This window comes from Pelobates fuscus, chromosome 10 (assembly GCF_036172605.1).
Source record: "Pelobates fuscus isolate aPelFus1 chromosome 10, aPelFus1.pri, whole genome shotgun sequence".
Lineage (NCBI taxonomy): Eukaryota > Metazoa > Chordata > Amphibia > Anura > Pelobatidae > Pelobates > Pelobates fuscus.
This window is the reverse complement of record NC_086326.1, coordinates 33641712-33667667: the sequence shown is the minus strand read 5'-3', so window position 1 is coordinate 33667667 and position 25956 is coordinate 33641712. Positions and strand designations below refer to the sequence as shown.

The 25956-nt window shown below is 36.7% G+C and overlaps 1 protein-coding gene across 1 annotated transcript in view; it reads left to right on the top strand.

Annotated features, from left to right (window-relative positions):
• Positions 1-25956, top strand: part of SORCS1 (sortilin related VPS10 domain containing receptor 1) — a 615871-nt gene that overhangs the window by 252665 nt on the left and 337250 nt on the right. Inside the window, exon 3 of the mRNA XM_063433805.1 lies at positions 7549-7648. Within this exon, the coding sequence (XP_063289875.1) occupies positions 7549-7648 (100 nt within the window). The remainder of the gene's footprint in view (positions 1-7548; positions 7649-25956) is intronic.

The window sequence follows — 25956 nt, the reverse complement described above, 5'->3', positions numbered from 1 at the left end:
CTTTGCGGAGATTGTAGGGAGGATTCTTAGAAAATGTATGTTATCCCTAGAATGGCAATCCTGAAAGCGTCATAAAACGTAGTACAGTAGAGAAAGTATAACTCAGTTAATGTGCAACATGTGGGACTATATACGTTAAAATGATTAAATATCCTGCTCACAAGTATATGTAAGGAATCTGCTTACATTTTTGGAAATACATATTCCTTAAACGCCAGCAGTGTGTAAACATGATATCTATATATGCGCTTAGTAAATACATCTAATAAGCACAGAGGCTACAACTAGACATCTTTGCTTGAAGAGCATTGCTGGCTGATTTTACAGTATGATAATATATTCTTCTAGTTATACAGAGCCTGTCTGTTATATAAAAATATTTTTTTTCTCTGCGGGTGTGAACCAGAGTGCGTGACAGATGATGTGAGTGAGTTTCGATTGTTATTTAGAGGTTAATAAAATGACAAAATGTGAACATATCTATTCATATGGATTTTAAGATGGCATATTAAAAAAACATATCTTAGTAAAAAAGTTTTTTCCTCAAAACTGCCCTGTTTCCAACGTTTATCTATACCCTAGATACCCATGAATATAAAACGGTTGCAATACTAACCTGAAAATGATTTACAGTGCAGTTGGACAGAATGTTTCTCATTTTTATTTCCAATGTTTCCAAATTGTCTTAACACTCTCATGTTTTGAGAAATTGAGTGCCTTTCCCTGTGTATTATTTCTGCAACGGAGTTATAGCAAATAAATCATGTATGGATTAGTTTCCTTTTTCTGCTAAATGTCTCAGTTTAGAGTGAGCCAGTAACATTTGAAAAACCTTACCTTATCAAGAACGTCAATCCAAACCCAATTATTGCAATCATTAATCTGTTTCACTCCTTATTAATAAAGCTCGGAAAAAATATAGATACATTTATTTTATTTATTTTATAAATTAACCCCTTTTGTGATGGGAACTGTACCCTATATGTCACCGTTACAAATACATGATGGCCAACATGCAGGGTACAGTAGCCATTTAAATATCTTGGAAGCTCAGTGATCACTGATCAAAGCAAGTGAATCAGTCCAGCAATAGTCTGCAATACTGTCCAAGGCATCTGATCAATATGTGTGTATGATTTCTGATAGGCATTACTTTTCCTTTCTGATTACGTTTGCACAAATTCCTTACCGATTTTAAGATCTTTTACCATTTTTATTCATCGATTTTTACCATACCTTCAGTTTGCCACAAAAAAATGCTTCTCGTGCGTCTTTGCAAAAACTATACTCCCTTTCTGAAATATTGCAAGAAAAGGATACAATATAATCTACAAAACTATTTGCACCCCCCCACACTATTTCAGTATATGAACAAATAAATGAAAAAGAAATTCAATAATGTTGAATTACATTATTTGTTATTAAACTGCTATGCATACAGAAAATTGCAATGTTAACCTACATTATTGTAATAGCTATGCACTCATCTTTGAAATAAAATGTTATTTCATTTTCTTTGCAATAATATAAACTAGTAGTGAAAGTGTAAAACTGATTGACATGATACATCCCAGCGTACATCTATAGCTTGGTTTTATCTTAATAAACGTTGCTTGATGCAATGGAGGCTGGTGAAGTTTAAAGACGGGGGCTCGCTGCCCCTCTGATTTGTTGGGCTCTACCAGCTGCATTTACAGGCATCAATAAAGGGGAGAATGGAACATGTTGATATAAGCAAGACAGACGCATTTATCTAACACATACTTGTGGTCAGGGGTAATAAGCCGAGTTATAGTAGTGGTGGTATAAGTCGGCGGTGGTGTGCAGTAACCGACATTCGGTTAGGCATGTAAAAGGAGGGTCACCAAAACTGAATGGCTTGTTAAAGGGAGCGGTGGGTGGGCTGAACCTAAAAGGTTCAGCCCAGAGGAAGGGGAGGATGGACTGTGTATTTATAGGCTGGGTAACCCTTCCCACAACTTCAGGCTCTGCCTACAGGCTAAATCTTTCCATTTATCAGTAGTCCCAATAATGCCAACCAATTAGATTTTTTTTTGTTTTAGCAACAAAAACTTCGAGGGGGTGCTGTCCCACCTACCCCTATAGCCCAGCCTCTGCTGACTCAATGCACTGGAGAAATTTTGGCATTAATATGATTCATTTGTATAGAACTACATTGCATACCAACAGTCTCCTCGAAAAGAACCAGTCATCGGAATGTCTGAGCAGCAGTATCAGTCATCACACACAATGAGTGCAACTGACAAATTCTACCTGATCGTTAGCAAGTTCATACAATTTAAAAAAAGGAAAAGTATAACCTAGCAGTCGGCATGACTTACTGTTAATTGATTCTCTATTATGCTACCTGACACTCCATGTCCATGTCTGACACTACATTTTCAGCTCTGTTTTTATTCTTCTATTCTGGATATAATTCTTGTTTGTTTTCTTTATCCTTGTAAAGTTTAATTCCTTTTGAGTTCATTTTGTGTTTTGAATACATTATCCCAGCAAGTAATGCATTATAGATATACACACATAAACAAAACTGATCTACAAAACCACATAAACCCAGGAGTGCTGGAAAACTTGTGCTAAATTAAATTATATTATACAACGTGCTGTAATGGCAAACAATGATTCATCAGCTGGAGTTAAATAACTCCAAAAAATAGAAAATGATGGTAATGTGGCATCTTATGGAACATTTAAACCATTACAAGAATGGAATCACAAATACCTTTTTTATTTACATAGGATTTTCTTACATAGTCATAATAACCATTTCTATCCTAATTTCACCTCCCAGCTCACACTAAATAAAAGCATGGATTTCTTAGAAGAATAAAACTATTTTAATTTAGTTCATATGGCAACCATGACCAAAAGCAGATCTAATGGACCCTTTTAAGACTCCAGAAAGCAATGCAACTCTGTTCTTTTTCTATTATTGAAACATTTTTCTATCCGCACTCAGCGCTCTTTGTGTATAGTGAGGGATTAATAGAATTCTGGGACTTTACTTAAGCAGAGCTTGGGAGATTACCGCTACAGAAATACAATTTATACCACAAATGGTAAAGCCATCATTGCCTTATAATGAATTAATTTAAATATACGTTTCCTTACAAACATCTCCGAGAAATATTCTGTGGAATAACACTGTAGCACATCATCATTCCATTGTTATGGTTAACCTTGGGTGCATATTCTGCTTGGCATTAATAGATAATTGTATTCACAGAGTGAATTGCTGCTAACGATTTTTTAATAAAAGTTTGCTTACGGACTATAGGTAATACCGTGACTAGTTATTATAATAGAATTGCTTCTGGTAATATTTCATCTATTCTTACTGAAAAAAAAGGTAATATTCTGCTATGCAGAATTTTATTAGAGTAAACCTTACTGACAAGAGAAAAAAAGTGGCACATATATGTCAGCTAGAGAATAAAGGTGAGTTAAGACAATATTAGCAAGATTTAGCATAAATTATATTTCAATTTCTATTGCGCTACTTTGTTAATGTTAGAGATTGTTGGTGCTTTCATGTTTTATACAAATAAATCGAAAACATAAAAAATGGATACATTTATAGTTAGCAAATTTATAAAATGTTAATCGGGGCATAAATTTAGAGAAATGCATAAACATCCAATTAACACAACCTTAGATTAAATGCATCTTCTTATTCTGTGTATTTCAAAAGGCCAAAATGAAATGTAATAAAATATGATATATGCCACATAAAAAAAATGCTGAAAATAAAAAGTCCCATGGTTTGAGACTTTCAAATACCTAGAGTGCATTATGCTGTGATTATCCTTTCTAATGATTAATATAGTAGTTGTGGTAGGTGCTGACTCCTCTGTTTTGTAGTGGCATGATATCCTGTTGCTACTGTCTGGGCAGTTCTATTTGGATAGTCTGATAACTTACAGGCCTATCCTAGTACTTATCTTTAAAAAATAAAAAAGGATGATCAAATTGAACATCTAAACATCTAGCCTTCTCTTGGGAACCACCAAAGAATTTGAGAGAATTCATATCTATCCAGGAACTGCAAAGCACAACCTTAATTTCAAGCTTATCTAAAGGCAGGGTGTCTAAGTGAGCAGTGGTGTCAATGTTCTCAATATCATGAGCCTATTATGTGCTAGATCTTCTATTTAGTTATCTTTGGTGTTAAAATTTTTAAACGTTACACTCCCCACTACATTCAATTCTAGGAGGATCTATCTCTCTTATAAGAGTGCCTTAAATTATTAAAAAAATACATTAATGTATCCTCATACAGATACATATTTTTGGGCATCAACAGTATTTTGCTTATCCGTTGAACTTACTGTAAATCTTTTAATATTTGCCCTATTCAGTGTAGTCACTAAAGTCTTGCAACCTTAATATCTACACACTGAAAATAAAATAGTTGAAAACCTCCATAACATACTACAAACCATCAATGTTGTCGGGCAGTCTCATTTATCCTTTCACTTATGTTGGAGGCAGTGGGAAAAATACAACTAAATGAGTTCACTCCCTTTTACCAGAAACACAGAAAAATTACACTATATGATCTGAAATAGGCAATTGGGAAATGGCACGAATCTGAAATTTATGGCATAGGCAATTATTTTAAAGAGGCCACTACGAATGGTTGCTGAGCATGGTGAAATGCGTTGGGTGGAGTTTTACTTGAAACAAAGAATAAGCAGTCACATTGCTAATCAGTCTACTGTAACTCTGCACTACTTAGATTTTCAAGTTCTTTTATTGGATTGTGTTCTGAATCACAGGCTGTTCCAGGCTCATTGGAGCTCTAAATCTGAGTTTTTAATTGACTGTGCTTTAATAAAATTGCTATAAAAGTTTATAAGCTATTGGCTGTGCACCATCCTATACAGTTTTAATTGATTTAAATCCCGTTGAGAAACATAAGATGCACGGTGATTGCACCACCAGTTCCATTTGCAGAACAATTATCTACTCTGGTTTGTGAAAGCTTTTAATCAACACCTTTTATTTATTCATTTCTCATATTGTATTTAATTACATTTGTTTTATTTATATATTCTATGTATGCATTACTTTAATTTAGTTCACCAGTCAGTGGAATACTATGTTAGTAAAGGCCTGGGGACTTTTTTTTTAACCTACTTCCAAACTTGTTCCCAGTTTAAAACGAGTCAAGAGACATACTTGCTAACATGTATTTATATACGTATGTCAAGCTGTTTCTTGCCTAAAGCTTACATTTCTTTTTATTGTATATTTGTTTAGGTTAGCAGATTACAAATATCTAACCTGAAAGTTGTGATTTGAAAAACATACCCAATATTTAGATGGCCCAGTTTTTGAAAGTCATTGCAATGTCAAGGTATCAAACCATACAAACCTTTTTTTCCACTGATGATAATAAACAATGATAAAAATAACATTGCACAAGGCATGGATCTCATCTACAAACAAGTTCTACATATGGATTTCAGCCTTATGTTAACTAGGTTCCATGAGCAATTGAAGTATGCTTTGTTGCCTTTGTTAGGCATGTTTGATTTTGTCCCTTCACTATTGATCCAACTATGACATTAATTTTTAAATAAACTATTGAAATAAATATTTTCAAAATATTAAATTATCAAAAATACATAATATATACAAATATGTCAATACATAAAAAATATCAATTGTGTTAATTCCCTATTGATACAACTACGACCTTGATTTAATATTTTTAAATAAACTATGAAAAAAAAAATCAATTAGCAAAAATACATAATATATACAAAGGTATCCTCCGGCACCGTTCCTTCACCCTTCAAGCATGCAACCATAATGCCAATTCTGAAAAAGCCCCAAATTGAACCCAACTCCCCATCCAACTACCGCCCTATATCGCTACTGCCTTTTACCTCCAAGATCCTTAAGAGAGTTTTGCATGTGAGATTGACAGACTTCCTCAAATCCAACTCTCTGGTTGACCCGCTTCAGGCTGGATTCCGCACTCGTCACTCTGTTGAAACAGCTGTGACCAAAGTATCCAACAATTTAATCGCTGCTAAATCTTCTGGCCATTACTCTCTCCTAATTCTCCTTGACCTGTCTGCTGCATTTGACAGTGTTGATCATCAACAGCTTCTTCTCATTCTCCGTAATCTCGGTCTATGAGATAGTGCTCTCTCCTGGTGCTCCTTCTACCTCTCCCAGCGCTTTTTCATTGTTTCTTTCTCTGGCTCTGCCTCTTCTCCCCAAACCCTCTCTGTTGGCATTCCCCAAGGTTCTGTCCTTGGTCCCCTACTCTTCTCCAGCTATACTGTGTCCCTTGGTAGACTCATCAGCTCCATTGGCCCATTATCATGTATATGCAGATGACACACAAATCTACCTGTCCTCTTCTGATCTCTCTCTACCCACCTTGACTCGTGTCTCTGAATGCCTCTCTGCGATTTCCAACTGGATGGCTGCTTACATCCTTAAACTCAACCTGTCCAAAACAGAACTTCTGATCTTTCCTCCCTCAAGTGTTGCTACTCCCGTGTCTGTCTCCCTCGAAGTCAATGGCACCACCATCACCTCTACCTCGCAGGCTTGCTGCCTGGGTGTTTTCTTTGACTCCAACCTCTCCTTCACCCCTCATTTCCAGTCGATCGCCAAATCCTGCCGCTTCCATCTCAAAAACATAGCTCGCATCCGCCCCTATTTAACACCAGATGCGACTACAGTGCTGGTTCATGCCATTGTTTTTTCTTGCCTTGACTACTGCCCTTCGCAGTGGTCTTACATGTTCCCAGATTGCACTGCTGCAATCTATAATGAATGTGGCGGCAAGGCTCCAGTCCGCCCACGTCTTTGTCAGGTTACATTTACGTGTCTGTTAATCCACCCATTGTACAGCGCTACGCAATTTGCTGGCGCTATATAAATAATAAAATAATAATAAAATAATAAAAATAATAAATAAAAAATAGCAATATATTAAAATCTGTTTTAAAATATGAAATTATTTTAAAAGCTTATCCAAAAATATTAAATGGTTTACAAAGCTTATCTAATAATATTAAATTAAAGCCTAAAGTATATATCTTCCTCACCATTTCAGATATTTTTATATTATCTGTATCCTTCATCAGCTCCGTCTCTCTAAAATCAGCAGTCTTGCATTATGTTGTTAGGTAATGAACAGTTGTGTCAGACCTACTAGAAGATCTACCTACACTGCCTTATAGATAGATCGCAATTTAAATCAAAATAACAAATTACTTTGATACCATGTTACTTGAAAATTAAATACGTAAATAAATACCTTGGTAATAAATAAACATTTTTTTTTACTTCCCATAAAATTCTGACTCAGGACAGAGTGAGTGAGAATTCACATACATAGACAATGATAAACCAGGTGAGTTTAGATTTTTGAATGTGTAAGCCAATCATTTATGAACAGCTGGTAATTATCAATTACCAATTTAGGATTAGCGAATTGACCACTGAATATTTTCACATTAACCTTATTTTTACAAAATATATTGTTTATTTGTATTTCAGGTCCACAGATTATGGGACAACGTACGAGAAGCTAAATGAGAAAGTGGGATTGAAGACAATCCTAAGCTATCTTTATGTCTGCCCTACAAATAAACGCAAGGTAAGCCTGTCTCCTAAATATCCTGTAATTTAGGGCTCCTTTGCTTGAATAACCTTTTCTGTTCTCAAGTCTATTACTGTTGACACAAGTCTTATGGCTGTAGGGAAAAAAAGTCAAGGAAACAAATGGACATGAAAGCAATTCTGTTTGCCTCACAGTCATTTCTTCTTTGCTGATAGAACGGCTCGTTAGGAATTTCAAAGTGGAGCTATAAATATATGTTTTTTTGGAGGTTACCTCCTTTGCCGTGACACTCTATTACATAAAAAAGAGTGTCTTCATTTTTTTTTTGGACTCTGCGGAGTTGTTTTTTTGACCTATTAAATATTTAACTGATGACTATGAATTTGTTGTCATCCCAAGTGTTAACTGAAGCTTGAAGTGGTAAGGGGAGGGCAGTGGGCATAGGGCTTATTTTAAGTTTGATCTGCAGTCACTAAGTTTATTACAGAATTCATTAAAATGTGATTAAGGTTTTAAATTAAGATACAGAGAGAGATTTACATGCATCATGGAGAAGAAATAGAGCTAGTTATTGACACATTGTAGACACTTATCATTAGCAAAACTTTTTGTACTCAAATGAACTATTTGAACCTTCATAATATATGGAGCCTCAACATTTTTTTTATTTTGTTTTGTTTTGCAAAGTGTGTGCTATCTTATCCATGCAATTCAGTGCATCATTTCCATGAGATAGTTAACAAATATGCACACTTAAACTATTGTATGTGCACAATAGAGCTAACTACAATCTACTAATTGTGTGCATGAGGTAACAGTATCATAGGTAGCAGGAATGGTGTATGCGTAAGCACCGACCTCACTCTCTGCTGCATCTGCCTGCTCCAGTCTCAGAAATGTGGTGGGGTCAGCCAGCCTGTCCAGTGATACCATTGGAGGGGCCAGTCAACTTCACCGCCATTGTGAAGCCCAGCCAGGAATTGGAGCAGGGAGTGAGGTACGTGTTTAGTTATCTCATGGGCACAATTAAAGGACCACTCTAGGCACCCAGGACCACTTCAGCTTAATGAGGTGGTCTGGGTGCCAGGTCCCTCTAGGATTAACCCTTTTTTTTTTATAAACATAGCAGTTTCAGAGAAACTGCTATGTTTATACTGAGGGTTAATCCAGCCTCCAAATCCTCTAGTGGCTGTCTCATTGACAGCCGCTAGAGGCGCTTGCGTGCTTCTCACTGTGAAAATCACAGTGAGAGCACGCAAGCGTCCATAGGAAAGCATGCGCATTCAGCCGATGACGTCGCAAGGAAGAAGGAGAGGAGGAGTAGAGCTCCCCGCCCGGCGCTGGAGAAAGAGGTAAGTTTAACCCCTTCCTCCCCCCAGAGCCCGGCGGGAGTGGGTCCCTGAGGGTGGGGGCACCCTCAGGGCACTCTAGTGCCAGGAAAACGAGTATGTTTTCCTGGCACTAGAGTGGTCCTTTAACTATACAAAATAGTTAAAGCATGTACAAGTTAACTATTGTGTGTGCACGGTCTACCAAATCATGCACACAAGATAATACAGTGTGCACATGATCAGCATGCACATGTCTGTACTAACATTTGTTGTTTTCATTCTCACTTCTAAAAACAATTATACACCCAGAGAGCTAAACATTTTGGAAATGTGTATTCAGGCTTTTGATGTTACAGAATATCTCTTAGAACTGATCTGACGATAAATGGGGCTTGAAAGGTCATATCTCAATGCCATTTGACAGGGAAATTCCAAACATCACATCGGAATACAGCTTGACTTTGAAGCATACTTTCTGCAAATGTTATATTATGCAATTTAGTAAGTCACAATGGGATATCATTCCATTAGTTCCATAGATTGTTTACAGAACTGCGATCTTAAAAGGTCAACACCTGGGGAAGTATCTTAATCAGTCGAGCTGATGCCTGATGTTGGTATGAATGTATTTCTGCCTCAAACTTATTACATAAATCACCCTGGAGAAATTGCAAAGTGTTGTGCCTCACTGATATACTTCATTACATAAACCTAACTTCAAGGTTTATAGACTATATTTAAATATTTACATATAGGTTACCTTTTGAGGTTACCAACTAAACACAGAGTGATGTCTAATCCCTCAAATTTGAAAATCACACCAGTCAATTCTAGACAACAAAACTTCTCTGTACCAGTCCCTTCATAGCATAGATATTTTCTTGATCTCTGTGGGTGAAACTGAATTCATTACCATCTGATAAAACAAACCGATATGAAAAACATATGGATGGCTTTACCTAATTCATTTTCCAAAATTATTACTTCTGTAGCTATCGTGGGGGTAACATTTGTTTACCAGCTCACTACCAATTGCTTTTATAAAACAAAATGTAAGGTAGTTATAATGAGAAACAAGTTAATTAACTATATTGAGCCGCATTGGTTGATTGAATAACTAGTTACTTCTTTGTTATGATATTGGTTAATAATCTCTAGTATTACCAGTTCCATTTAGAAGCCACTTTATTAGTTGAATGGAAACCACCTGTATACAAAGTGACATCTGCTGTATGAAAACATATGGAAGGCTGCAGACTAAGCTGATCTAAGCAAACAGTTTCAGGTAAAATAAGGAGCCATGCCTAGAGAAGGTCATCCACCAGAAATCAGTGACCAGGTAAGGAGGACATCTGGAGAAATCCACAGGTCATTTAGAAGCTAAACTTGTTGGCCCTTATTTCAAAGCATTATGGGCTTGCTTATACCATGAACAAGAAATTAACCACTTAAAGTGCTGCCAAATACAACGCAATTAGAGCTCCATTCTAATTATATCTTTTCATAGTTTAATCATGAGTTTAACCCCTTAAGGACCAAACATCTGGAATAAAAGGGAATCCTGACATGTCACACATGTCATGTGTCCTTAAGGGGTTAAAGGGACACTATAGGCACCCAGAGCAGTCTTGGTGAAGTGCTCCTGTCCCCTTAACCCTACAATGTCAACATTGCCATTTCATAGAAATGAAAATGTTTTTACATTTAAGAGTTCAGACAGGGTTAAAACAGTTCTGTATTCCTAACGCTATTGTGTTCCTTTACTGTCTGCCTATGAGTCATACACAATAGCATGAATTATGGCAAACAGATTTAAGGAGTGGGTGATGCACAATAACCTCTACAGTGCACTGCAGTGGTTATACCATGGGGAGTGTTCTGTCAGCCTCCCAGAGTAAGCAGTCCAATATTTTAAAAATGGTTTGACAACTTATCTGGGTTCAGATAGCTTTCTGCATTGAGCTAAGGCTGGCAGTGCAGGACTTAGCTCATTGGCCAAGAGTGCTCAGCGAACGCTATCAGCCAATGAGCTTACCCTGTATTCCTGACTGATATACAAGCTATTACATTGGAAAGTTCTCCAAAGGCCTGTTATATGCAACTATGTCTAATGTCTTGTTCATATTTGTAATGGACACGATTTTGTGTCTTGTGGTCAATGCAGGGCTAAACTTAGGAGAGCTAATGAAAACTCTCCTGGAGGCTTTTACTGGCAAATGACAGACCTCAAGTATTTGCAAATAGTTAGATTTTTTGTTTATCCTGGAGGATGCCAGGACCATGCTAGCACCAAAACCACTACAGCATGTTTAAGTGTTTATGGTATTTAAATTCTTCCTGTCTGCAATTCAGACATACGTTGGGAAATGACAAGCTTTTGAGTTAGTTACCATAACAACTCTTTCAGGATACTATAAAAGGCTGCAGATAGCACCTGTGCACTTAACCTGTGATTGACTCCAGCGAGTTTTAAAAAAAATAATCTCTGGCCTTGTTAGTAATATATATTTTATTGATAATTAGTATTTAGTTTGTCTTTTGAACCTACCATAGAGAAACGTTACCCTTAGTGTTTGCATACATCTGACTGTATGTATAAAATGAAATTTAAAAAAATGACAAAAAATATTAAATTCTGATATTAAATAGATAAATACACGTTCTTCTGTGCTTTATTTCACCTAAATACACATTACTCTTTCTTTAGACTTACATGTTGTTGAATGAGCAACAGCATCTGACAAGGCAGTAATGTTTGTAGAAATAGTAAGGAACTCAAAGGTTAAATATTAGACATTAGGTTGAATTAATGAAATTCTCCCAAGTAACAGCATTTCAACCTCAAACCGAGGTCTTTGTCAAGCTTGAGTGCCTTGACCATCCTTACTATATCTAAAAGTATATAGAGGTTGTGCTGACCTCGGTACGCACCTTGTGTGTTGGATGTGGAGGAGTGCAGTTCCTGTTCTTCGGTAACAAGGCAGTAATGTCTAACATTTAGCAAGTAAACCAGGTGCTATTTAAAGTTTATCAAATTAATTTAACAGAGAGACGTTAATCTTTTTAGTAGCTTCTAATTAATAGGCACTAAACATTAATGACAGTCAATTTCATGATTACTGACTTGACATTAAATGATTACAACAATCATGGAAATTAGCTGTGTGTGGGACAAAGTAAACAATGTTCATCACTCTAACTGCACCCATACCATATTTTGAAAATCATGGTGGTGGTAGTGTCAGGTTGTGGGAATGTTTTTAATTGGCAGGGATTTCGAAACTGGTCGGGACTGAAGGCAAGGTGGATTGTGCCCAACCCAAAGCAATTCTAGAGGCAACCCTATTTTGAGACACTTCGGGTTCAACTTCCAGCAGAATAATTATCCTAAACACACAGCCAAAAATACTCTGGAATGGTTTAAAACCAAGACCTCAATTCAATAGAGAATTTTAAAAAGACTGCTATTCATCAAAAGAAGAATGAGCAAACATTACTGGATACAGATAGTTAAAACTAGTAGAGACTTACTTTAAAAAAAAAAAAAAAAAAAACCTCACGGCTGTATAGAGAAATTTCCGTTTTTTAAATAATTTTTTTGCATCACAATACAAAATATTTAGCAACTACAAAATAGTATGCTAGATAAAAAAAAAAAAAAACACAATACAATGTTTTAGTTCCTGATTGTAACACTACAAAATGTGAAAAATCCCAAGGGGGTGAATACTTATGCAAGGCGCTGCATTACCAATTTGTTTTATTGAGCAGAAAAAGGCCAAGGCACTCAGCTATAAAAGAATCTTGTTTAATATAGCTGAGATAATCTGTGTCTCCCTTAATGGGTCATGACACTGTTCTCGACCAAGATAAACCTATGTTCTTCGTAGCCACTGATCACAATGTACATGTAACTGATCTGTGTTGCTAACGGCTGATACACGAGTATCCCTTTACTCAGAGTTGATGTGCAGGTAATGAGACATGAAATTCATTTAACTGATGTGAAGGTATAGATTAATCTCCTTCTTAATCAAGTGGCACAGATCAATATTACCACCATCCTTCATTCCATGATCCTGCACAATAGATTTAGATACCTTTTACCTAAAGCAGAAATTAAACATGCCAGCAAATTCTCCGTGCCTGGTAGAATTAAGCAAAGATTAAGAAAAAAAACGAGTTATTTTGAAACATGCTGACTCTAAAGGAAGCAACCTATTCTTGCAGCTGTTCCAATGGTCTATAACACGAGTCCTCAAGGATGCTAATACACAGTTTCTCTTCCTACTAGCCAATTTAATCAAAACAATTAATCACTTTGACAGATTTTGCTGGAAATACCTCTTTAAAACATTCCTTGCAAGCCAACTTCTTATCTGACCTTTCCTATTATTCAGCTGGACGCAAACATTCAGCTTCTATCCCTTGTGCTAATCATTTTGAAGATTACTGAGGACTCTGTCAGTGTAATTCACTAAGCTCCATCAGGACAAAACCTGGTGAAAATGGCCAAATTCCAACCGTAATGGCAACTTTCCTATTTATTAAAGCCAAATCTGGTCGGACCTATCAGATTTACTCTGGATTTGGTCTTAGTAAATATGAACAAGTGACCAGATGTATTGAGATTATTATTATTATTATAACTAGTATTTGAAAAGAGACAACATATTGCACAATGCTGTACACCTGGTGAAAATAGACAGTACAGTATAGACCAGGGGTAACAAAAAGGTAGATCCTCAGATGTTGTAGAACTACAACTCCCATGATACTTTGCATGCCTATAATAATTTCAAGTACTATTGGTCTTCTTACAGTACTAGCAGCCAGAAGCCAAATAGTTAAATGACCTTCAGCAATTTGAGAACTAACTGTGACAGCTTGCTAGCAGTAAAAAAAACATTGTAATCATGATAAAAAGCCTAATGTATAATAAAAAGTCTACACAAACCTCTATTATTTCCCCACCTCCCATGTTGAAGGTGTGAAGGTGGGGGCATCTCTTCTAAACATATAACCTACTGACTGGACAGCCATTGCTGCCCAGTCATTAGAAAGGCTCCATGGGATCAAGACCTGTAAGTTAACATGGGGACATAGTCTCTCGCTCCTCCAACCCATGGACATTGGGTGAGGGACTTTAAATTAAAACTGGGGAGTAGACAGATCTCTCTCCCCCCCCCCCCCCTCTTGTTCATACCTGTGAGCATCAGGCTCAGACTGGTTATTAAATTGGTGGGTACTCTGGGCTCTCTAAGTCCCACCCATTGGAATTGGGTAAAAATGACTTACTTAAAAACTCAGCCCCACCCATTAATGTCTGGTGATGCCTATTATAGATCCTGGTGGTTAGCAGTCCTCAATCCCCTAGCCACCCTGCTTTAAATATTGTAACACTAATAAGGGGGACATTTAAACTAATACCTGTAATATATATATATATATATATATATATATATATATATATATATATATATATATATATAGATATATACATATATACATATATCTATATATATATATATATATATATATATATATATATATTCTTAAAATCTTAAAGGCTTTTTTTTTCTTGTAAATCTTCTTTTCTTCAGCACCAAAAAAGGCCAAATAAAAAACCATAATACTAAGCTTTAAATACACATTAGAGTGCACTGATTGGTTTGCTTGTAATCTTGCAAATTACAGAAGCCATACAGGTAAACATGCAAAGATAACCCTTACGGGTAAGTCTTACTTCTCTCAATACTTACCATCGACAAATAGTTCAGATATTTAAAATCCAGGCCCAGATTTAAACCATCCAGCAGCGTTCGGTTCATCTGAAATCTAGACCAGATTCAAGTTCCTTAAGAGCCTGCAGTGCAAAACTCAGACAGTTGTTAAATCGAGAGAACAATGTCTGGCTTTTGTAGTCCCAATAGCTCCGTACAGCACCGGATTGCTTTGCCCTGTTCAGTGGACATTCAGACTTTATGGACATTCAGACTTTAGTGAATACCTGTTTATGTCTTTGTCTATACAAAGTATATTTGTTGCTGTGAGTTACACTAGAGTTCCTGTTTTTATGTTTATATTTTACAATGATTCCCTTGGCCTTGTTTTGCTCCCTTTTTGAAAATTAGATGAGCTCTCTAGTTCTGCGTCTCCTACCCTTGTTGCATTGAACTATGAAAATACTTGCACAGGGTGGTAAACTTCATTTTACCTTGATTTCTATCATCTTTTACTGAAAAGAGGGATCAGGCATGGTCACTTCAGGATCTAAGGAAAATATAAAAAAATTGAACATGGGTGTGGAAGCAATAGTTGGAGACTTGAGGTCACTTTTCTTGAGACTTATAGTTTATGAGCTAATATAGTTCAATGTCTAGTTATTACTGTACATGTATAAATCCAGCATGTGAAGTTTTTGAAGAGGGGTTTTCAAGGAAGCACATGACTCCATTGCAATTGTATGGTGGAACAAACATAAAACCTGACTTTAAGATAGTGCTGAACATGTTCATAGCATTGTAAAAGCAGTTTCACAGGCGCATCATGTTTTACATTGCTCTTGTGCTTGCTGAAATATAATTCACGTTTTATATATTTTTTGGTTCACTTATTGACTGAAAGGAAGCAGAACAGAGATTAATTGACCAATGGAAAGACTTGAATTATAAATTGAAATTGTCCCACAAGATATTTGATCTACATGACCTAACAACGACTAATTACAAAGTTAATGACCATTTAAGAAAGTAAAAAGGCAAAATAATCATTTATAGAATTTAATAAAGCAAATATTGTTAAAATATTTCATGGCCTAAAATGTCTAGTCCAAAGCTACTAGCCAGACCTTAAAAGTTACCTGCCACTGCAAGTATGAAGAGTCCATGACACACTCAACAGGAAGGTGAGTGTGCTACTTGCCAGGGCTGAACTTTCACTCTGCAATGTCTAGTGGCAGATGAAAATGTGGAGCCCTGATAATTTACCTCTGTGATTCCTTGTTACAAAAATACATCACTTTTAGGGTAAATAGTAGACTAGTGTAAATATTTGTTTGGACCAATCAAATTCCTTTTAATCCATACCCCCAAAATTGATTTGTCTAGGATTTACCTGTAAAGTCTTATTCAATGAGTAAGACGACACAGATACATCCTAAACAAGTCTATTTTTTGGGGTAAGTATTAAAAGGAATATGATTGTGGCACCATTCCTGCCTCAATGAGAACCAGAAGCTCTCGGCTTTGCACTAAGCGTAGCATTGCAAGTCTTATCTTATTAGCTAAAAACTATCAGTTGATGCTCTAAGCCAATAAACTGACCCTGCAGGGCAGGGCTTAGCATAAGAAAGCTAAAAGAAAATCCTAGCAGGAGTTCCTGGCTCAGCGTACCACAGGTAAGAAGTCAAATCATTAGCACTTCTGACAACTAAACCACTACAGCACATTTGGGGTATTCCTTTAAGTAGTCTAGAAAGCAAATTCAGCTTGCAATGCTGCAAATGCTGCATGAAGAGGTTTTAGTATAAAAAAATAATAATAATATAAAAAGGCAAGTAATCTTACTTAGCTTCACATAAATGGATCACAGCACAAGGAAGTTAATTTTGCTATTATGACATGATAGATCAGCATTTGTGGAACGTAACATTAAAAATCAGCTTAAGATCCTGACTCATGAGCTGTAGAATGAAACATTAATAACATGGTTTTGTCACATCTGGTAAATACAGCATATTCCCAAACCCTGGGGTTCCTAGGCAAATATATCAGTGAAGACTTAACTACTAGAATAAAATACCTGTACACAAGGTATGCATTTGTTACCTTATTTACAGCCACATGAATTATCCTGACTTGCTTTTACTCATGTAGTGATTGTCTCCACAATGCTAGGTTAGCTAATAAATCAGTAAAAAAAAAATGGACTTAGGAAGTTTAGGAAAAATACGTTTTTTAACATAGCTTTTTCACCAATTTGCACATATATTTTGTAAACGGTTTGATAAACATGAACACTTTATTAAATAAGGCTTTTAACTCTACTACAAACTCTATTAATAAATTAGCCCTATTAACTATCTAGTACAATGGATAATAGAGTTGGGGGTTCTATCATTTGAAAAGGACGCTGTCTAATCTTGTACTATATTCCTGCTTAAATTCCCCTTGTTGCCCAGTTTGCAACATTCTTTTATTGTTTGACAATCTTTATTTTGTTACAGTATGCAACAGTTCTCAACAGTTCAATTTCATTTTCTCACATTCCGTACAGAAAGGAAGTCAATAATATGAAATATTGGGCAATAGGGTTAACAGAAAATACGAACAGAGCATAATAAATGGGTGTTAGATGTAATTCAACTTTATAGTAAGCCTACCCTTGCCCTTTTCCTTTTCTATTTCTTTTTTGACAATCTTTATTTGCTCTTTTTTTCTTTTTGTTGTACATTGTAAACTATCAGAAGAACTGACACAGTTGATGTATATGAGCACTTATTAAGGTGCAAGTGTTATATCGATTGACTGTGCTAAAAAAGTTAATCTCCAAAAAATCCCATCAAAGACAGATTTTTTTTGTACCAAAATCAGTGAAGTGCTTAAATATTTGCACAAAACTTAATAGTGCAAACAAGGAATATATATTTATACCATATTTTTACATATCCTTGAACATCCAATGTTGTGTATACCTTTAAGAAAAAAAAAAGAAAAAAATCATATCTTAAGAAATGGTCACAAACTCATGTCTAAATAATATACACAATAAGTTTGAATTGTATCGTCATATCTTCTGTGGTAAGGCTGTTATCAATAAGTCCCTCAACTGTTGCTCCCCTCCCCCATCATCCCTTTAACCAAGTTGTTTATTTATATATTTTTTGACTATCTTTATTTTTCATTGTACAAATCTCTGTTATCCCATGCAAAATCGTAGAGTTGCACCTTCCGTTGGGCACAGTGTGTTAAAGGGCACAGCAAGCTTCTACATGTATATAGAAATAGCATTAAACTCGTCAGCATTAAACTCGGTATACGTTGGGTCAGAGAAACAATTTGGTATGAGTATGTTGAGGTTCATGTTTAAGTATTAAACAACAGTATGAGTTGTCCCTACCTTCTGCCTGTCTAACAGTTATTACATTAAGTTATGCTCGCCATTCTTAAGTCGCTGGTCTGCGGCACCCCACCGATTTGTTAGTGTAGGTTTAGGCTGGAGAGTTCCATTTCCTTAATAAATAGCCTATATCCAAACATTAGCCTTCTCATGCCCTCTCACGCCTAATTCTATGCTTAAACTGTCTTCTGCGTAATACCTCCCGCAATTACTAGGGTTATGGTTGGAAGCGAGTTTGGGATACATGTGTCATAACTATTGTCAGTAGGTAGTTCTAGTACATGATGTTCAAGTAATAGTCAGGTAAGCTCATCATCCTACTTGTGTGCCCGCTTTATACCCTTGTGCCATATTCTAGGTCAGTTTGTCATTTGTCTATGTTGGCCTAAAAATTCACTTTAAACAGCCAGCAATTCATACTTCAAAAAATAACCCTGAAAGTTCAGAAGACAGCTATCCTCAGAGAGAACAGCAAGAAAAGCTCTCCTCTTTTATCATTATCACTTTATTTTTGAATAAATAAAGACTTAAATATACTGCAATTCACCAAAAGAATAAATGATCAAAGAAAGATATCAAAGAAAATTGCCATGTACTAGGTTTGTTCTATACATTTATGTTGCTGATGTTTATAACACAACTTCAAATGCATTTTTTTTTATACAGAAAGCACAGTATAAATGCATTATAATCATGAAAAGCTCAACTCCACACCCCCATTAGCATTTAAATGTTGCTCTTCCTGGTCCTTCAACCCACACACATCCCAATTCTAATCACTTAGTCACTAATAAACCTCCACTTTTAGTGCTCTTCTTATGAAATGGTTGAAAATGTGTTCCTTTAGTGCTGCATCTGATCCCCTTTCATTTATTTCCCTATTGACGCATGCAAGGAGCCATGCGATTTTAAGATTTTAGACTTTAAGGGAAAAGGTATTTTGCACAGTGGGACTTTACTTATGCTTATTGGTATGAATTCATGCTATTTTCTCTTTTATTAAAGGGTTACTCTAGGCACCATGGCCACTTCAGTGATTTGTTCCATTATCGCTGAACAGCGGCAGGGTACACCTCACATCATAACCGCTACAGCATGTTCTAGTGGTTATGATGGTTGAAGTAACTCTTTAAAAAGTCAATTGAGTCCAAATAAAAAAAAAAAAAATATATATATATATATATATATATATATATATATATATATTCTACAAAATTTGTTTTTGTTTCTCCCAATGTGTTGGTTTGCCTTGATTGAAAGTGAAGATGAAATAAAAACAATTAGTAATAATTACCTCTGTTGGAAAAAAGTATCTAACACTTGATGACTGCCCCCAAGTGAATTTAGTTATTTAGTTATCCTTTGAAAGGACGTATCAATTGAGTCTTCTCACAAATTACAAGATAGGATCACAACACTTACCAACAACCTTACTTAATTAACAACATATTTCTGATCCATGTCTTTGTCTGGTCCGGTGTGACTGTGCATATTAAATTCTTTGACAGTTCTGATGTCAGATTCTACACTTCTGCAAACCTTAAGAACCACAGGCTGTACATCAATTCCAAAAAAGCCCATTGCAACGTCATTGGTATGACACTGTGACCACACATTCGAAGATCCCAATTTTTACAGTAGTTTTTAAGCTTTCTGTAATGTCTATTTAAATGCACTACTTAGATGATTAATTGCCCTGTCTTGGTCCTTGTTTACCCGAGTATGCTTTTTTATTTCATAATGATTGTGGGTTTGGATTTTGCTCATACTTAACTTCAAATTTCTGCTTTCCTAGACTTTGGCATTTTGCCATTCTGTTACCCTAAATCTCAACTTATCCTTCACTATTCTTCTCCTGTTTGTAGGCATGCATCACCTTATTAATGGCAATGTATTAAGTCCAGCCAACCATAGGACTGATAATATGCTGTATACTTCATATCTGTCACTACCACTTGGAAATATGAGTTGCCTTAAGTCCTGTGTGTTGGGTTATATAATTGCAATTACTAGGGTTATGGTTGGATGTGAGTTTGGGATATATGTGTCATAACTATTGTCAGTAGGTAGTTCTAGTACATGACATTTAAGTAATAGTCAGATAAGCTCATTATCCTACTTGTGTGCCCGCTTTATACCCTTTCCAGGTCAGTGGGAATGTATGTACTTATGGCCAAAGCCTGGTCACCTTCCAAGTGTCCAACACTTTGGCTCTATTTCATGTCAGGTGGTCGGGGACGTGTTGTTCGGTCGTTCCCCTATTATGATCCTGATCTGTGTACAGCAGAGCCAAGTTTGATGTTATGTGTCTATCGAGATGGTCTCTTGGGGAAATATTTCCGGGGCTAGTCAACTGCTTCCTGTTATTTTGTTATTTTGTGTTAGCACGTTATTCTGCTAAAACTACACATATCATATTTAGCTGGTGTGTGCTGTAAATTCATATAAGAGAAAAACCTACATGATGAATGATCAGGCAAGTTCACTAGCATCATGAACTGAAACTCTGGCAGGTCAAACTAGTCATATCAATAAATCCACAGCAGTCCCGTCCCACTCCAACATGGCAGATTTTATCTGGGGGTTATCATCATGTCACTTTTACATTGGTGTTATTTTTAATTGTGACCGGTGAGTTTCATGTAGTTGTAATCACATATTCGATAGCATTTTCTTTGCACCATCTTCCTGTAAATGACACACAGTCTAAATAAGATGCAAGCACACACAATAAAACAAATATATCCACGTTGACATATAGTGAATAACCAGGTAAAGCCAATGCAGACTTGATTTAATTAGGGACTCCATCGAAATGGATGGTATTTTTTTCCATCTAGGATAGAAACCTGGAATTACTTAGTGTTACTCTTTCATGGGAGACGTTAAAATCCAATGGCAGACGAAGATTGGCAGTTATATTGGTGGAAATTTGAAGCCTGGAACATCCTTAATTCACCAACTTTGCTGACAACCTTTCTAAACCTTTCTATACTAGAGCGTACAGATTTGCCCATGGAGATTTTTTTTGGGCTAATTTAAACGATTTTTAAAAAGTCTGTCTCAAGTTGTACCATTGTCCCATTGTGAATAGCTCCATAAATTGTGGTTCATATAAATGCTTAATAGATATTGTGCAATATTGTACCATATTTAGCTGCCTCTGTTAAAAAACAAAACAAAACAAAAAGCATAAAAAAACCCACTAAAAATACTCCCTTATGTAAATAAACCACAATCAACTTGATTTTTCTGAGAGTGAATGAAATGTTAATGGGAATTAAACTTGGCACCCAGAGACGGATAAATGAGTGGGCAAGGAATTGTAAACTGGGCCAAACTTGTCTAAGTATTTTCATGGCACTCATTTAAATGATGTATTATTGGTACAAAAAGGATATCATTTAGCTTATGTTGTCGTTGTGCCTGTGAAAAATTGCAGAAAAAATAGCTTTGTATCTCTATATGCAGCTGACTTTTTAGAGTCAGAAAATATAAAATTTTAAATGCAATAGATATTACAATAAACAAGATATGATAAAATGACACTGCAGTACATTAAAATTACCCTAAAAAAAGACGAAAATGAGGATTCGTTCTTGAATTAAAATAATTGAATAAACGTTAAACGTCCTGACGGTAAGAATCACGTTTTACATTTGTTTTCAGGGACTATAAATGGATTACCAGCTTAGTCTTCTCACTTGTGGATGTTTACAGGGGATTGACGAAGTGTGATTCTGACACAGATTGACTTCTCACTCTGCAGATACAGAGAAATCAGCACATTACTACTGAAACGCATTCTCCTGCCTCCCTAACCTGATGTTATTTATCATGGTCAGATGCCTGACATTGCTGGCCAGCATCATTTACATTCAGCTTCTTCTTTTTCCAGGAAACACTCTACACATCACATCTATCATCATTTAATTTCTTTCTTACTCTGAATGTGTATTTTTTTATGCATTTATTTTTTTCATTTTTTTAAAATTATTTTTTATGCAGAAAATAATACACAAACACAGTATGTACATAGTTTACAATGTATGAGTATATTTGTAACATAATGGATCACCTGGCACCCTGACTGGGTACCTCTTTTAACGGATGCTTACTAGCTGACGCCGAGGATCATAAGCACCGCACAGGGCACCACAACCACCGCAGACTCCACAACCGCCGTAGCTTAACTGGAATCTCGCCATCTTCCTTCCACCCTGGATAAACCTCTGACATCCAGGACCGTGTGGGAAAGACCTCTCCTTCAGGAGAGCGTAACAGGAACAGCTCTTAAAAGAGCTAAGTGATTAGAACCCAGGGGAGTATATAGAGTATAGCAATCCCCAGTGTGATTATAGAAGTTCCCCTCCAATCACGAGACAAAACTACGTGTTGAGGGTCATGCAGGAACTCAATTTTAATGGAGGCACACTGGCCTTTTATGCAAGTTTCCCAAAAGGGTGACGCCCAGGTGGACCTTTTTGGCACAGGGACACAAAGTGTACAAGCCAATAAAAACAATATAACAATGAATGACACTCCCACATACAGTACACACTCCCTCCCCTCTTCATGTGATATAATTAAGGCAGATAAAGCATTAACTTAATTATCCCCAGGCAGAAAAAACACACATTTTTATTTAAGTCCAATAAGTACCCCAAAACACAACATATCCCCATCTTACATCCCGTGATAGCCCTGATCTGGGTGACCAGCATATCCAAAAATCACCCAGATCAGATGTTCAAAAATTCAGTCATAGTTTTGCCCAGGCGAACGCAGGATTTCATGCCCAAAACAGTTCTATAGAATTGCGGCTAAGGACTGACCGGGAACCACTGGGTTTTCATGCCGAAAATAGTTCCAGGGCATTCGCGGCTAAGTCCCCCTGAAGTCTATTCACGGTTTTGGTCCATGCAAGCAAGATGGCTGCCACCACGTGTTCGAATGTCGAATGGAGGCCACTTCTACTGTTTAGGAGTTCAACCAACCACAATAAATTAAATGGGCCATAGTCACAGAAGGCTGGCATGTAGTCCCTTCCAAACCCCAGTGGTGGAGTGGCTTTCACCACACATACATATATTACTTTATCTGAATATTATTTCAACAGGCACATCAATTCCTGTACTGCACAGTGAGAAATGCTTTAAAAGAGGGTTGCATGTTGTGATTGGGGCTATAAGTGTGGTGCTCCTAATCTAAGACAGCTTCAAGTGCTTCCATGTCCAGGGAGAACACTTCTCTCTCCCCAATTCCATTATTGGCATATCACTAAAGGGCGAGGTGTTGATTTAAGGACAGCAGGCACAACTAGTGGTGGCTGCCCAGGAATTTCTTCAGTCCCAACACTGTATGCACTGCCTTTTCACACAGTGTGCACAGTGTGTGGCTGTGTCCCCAAGGACACCTCCAGTGACTGTTAGCCAAAGAGCCACTATACGAATTTCCTGTTTGCAGGAACCACATTCGTCCTCCTCACACTTAGCATGAAGACACTAAACGCACTATACAGAGATGCATTGAAATAAAGCATATGTTTGAGGAGATGCTGATTGGTGCAGAGCAGTGTTTGGCAAAACATACACAGGAAGTCCCCCTTCTCTATGGAAAAGGATTGGATTGCTAAGTGTAGCGGTACTTACCTGTGCCCTGAGCCAGTCGGGGTCCTCTGCTCTAGCTGCGTGCGGCTCAAGCACACCTGCATCTACAGGAGCTGAGTGTAGCTTGATCACTGTGCATTCTGAGCATGCCGCATGTGCCAACTGTAATGAATGGCTGCGCGGCTCACCATGTGTAATTAAGACTGCAGCTCGAGGCTCGAGCACGCTCTTAAAGGGGAAATAGGAGCCATAAATAGTTTCAGGCTCCCATTGGTTCAGGTCATTCACACATGTTTTGGGGTTGTAGGCATGACGTGGACCAATCTCAAGTTAAAGATAGGGTATTTAAACTTGCCTAGTACACACTGTGACCTATTGTGGTTTCTGTCCCAGTACCCTTTAGTGCGTTCCTGGAGATTTTGTATTATATGTGTTTATCTTTAGCCCTCTCCTGTGTTGTTTGCCTGTCTGACTGATTACCGTGTTCCTTAACCTAGCTAGTTTTCATTTTCACTGTCTCTCTGATACCGTGACCTCGGAAGTCATTCCTGACTATGCTTTTTCTTGTCTTACGTTAAGTCCATCCATTCTAAGGCCCAGTTATATGGTTTTTGCCTGTCTTGTCCCTTGCTGTCCTGAATCCTGCATGTTAGGGTATTACAGCATGACACTAAGATCATCAATAATGATGATCTCAGCCAGGGATGAAGTGGTCTGAGGCAAGACTGGCACAGCATGGCATTGTCGGTACGTAAAAGTTCTCTAATTTACTCTGGCAGTGGGGTCTGTTAATCTACATTGGCAGGAGTTAACTCTAATGTTAGAAATATGTATTTGACCTCCTAAAATTGGAGTGCCCTTTAAACAAAACCATCTCTTAAGTATAATTTGTTTGGACTTACAAAATATTTCAAAAATGTTTAATAAATGTATATTTTTGTTTGCAATATGTAATTATATTTATTAATAATATACAGAAATAAATGAAAAGAACTGAATTATTTAGTGGGATCATTGTCTTAAATCTCCAGGAAATCATTTCCATGTAATCACGACACACTGAATGTTAATTGGTTGTACGATTTAAGTTGTATTTGTGAACAGCATTGTCTATGTGCCTCCTGACACATTTCCTTCACATGAAAATTATATATATTCGATATACTTTACATCACACAGCCTAATGTGCTCTTTTCATCCGAGTGTTTTGATTACAATCGTAGGGATAATAAATCAAGCTCTCGTATGCTGGTCTCCCAAGCCCTGAAACACAGCTATACAGTCAAGTACCTTGCAAACAATACATAATACAATAGCATCAGATACGTGGGATTGTGCATTGTCTGTTGGAAGGTGTCATGCTGCCCTGCCACAGTTAAATAATGAATTCATGAATGAATAGATCTTTGTGTTCTAGAAATAAAAAAGTACGTTGATTTGAAAGAAAACAACAAAAACAAGAACACTTAATCTACATTTCCAAATCATAGCTGCATTATTCTTTTTTAAATACAGGAATAAATTATATTTCACATGGTTTTTATCATAGCTTTTGAACACTAGCTTTCTGGTCCATATCCCTATCTGTTCACTTAAGGCAATAATGAGGCTGTATATTGTAGTCTTCGGCAACCATGAAATTCTTTTTTTTGGGACAGTTTCGATGCTTCGGAATATGTTTAGGATTATAGATTTTGGTTTGCGTTAGATATTTATGACTTAGTACATTTTAGTTTTTGTTCCATTGAAATAGGTTGCACTGCCAAAATCACAATCCTAAAATGTTAAAATGGCTCGTATAGATTTAGTGATTCCAAAAAGGAACATGGTTGATCTTTTAGGTTATAAAGTGATATTTTTCATTACTTTAATTTAGCAATAAGGAATCTTGTACTGAAAAATAACAACCCTCATGCAACAAGACTTGTTATATCTGTTTCCCTTAGTCCAGCCACAATGTATACTCCCTAAGCCTCAGATTCATGAACAACCCCCTCCTCTTCCCCTTGGAACTGCTTTCTCCCACACTTAAAGGGACACTATAGTCGCCAAAACAACGTTAGCTTAATGAAGCAGTTTTAGTGTATGGATCATGCCTCTGAAGTCCCACTGCTCAATTCTGGAGTTAAATCATGTTTGTTACTGTTTATGCAGCCCCAGCCACATCTCCCCTGGCTGTGACTGACACAGCCTGCATGAAAAAAAACAAGGTTTCATTTTCAATCAGATGTAACTTACTTTTAAAGTTTTTATCTCCTGCTCTAAAATTTGAACTTTATGCACA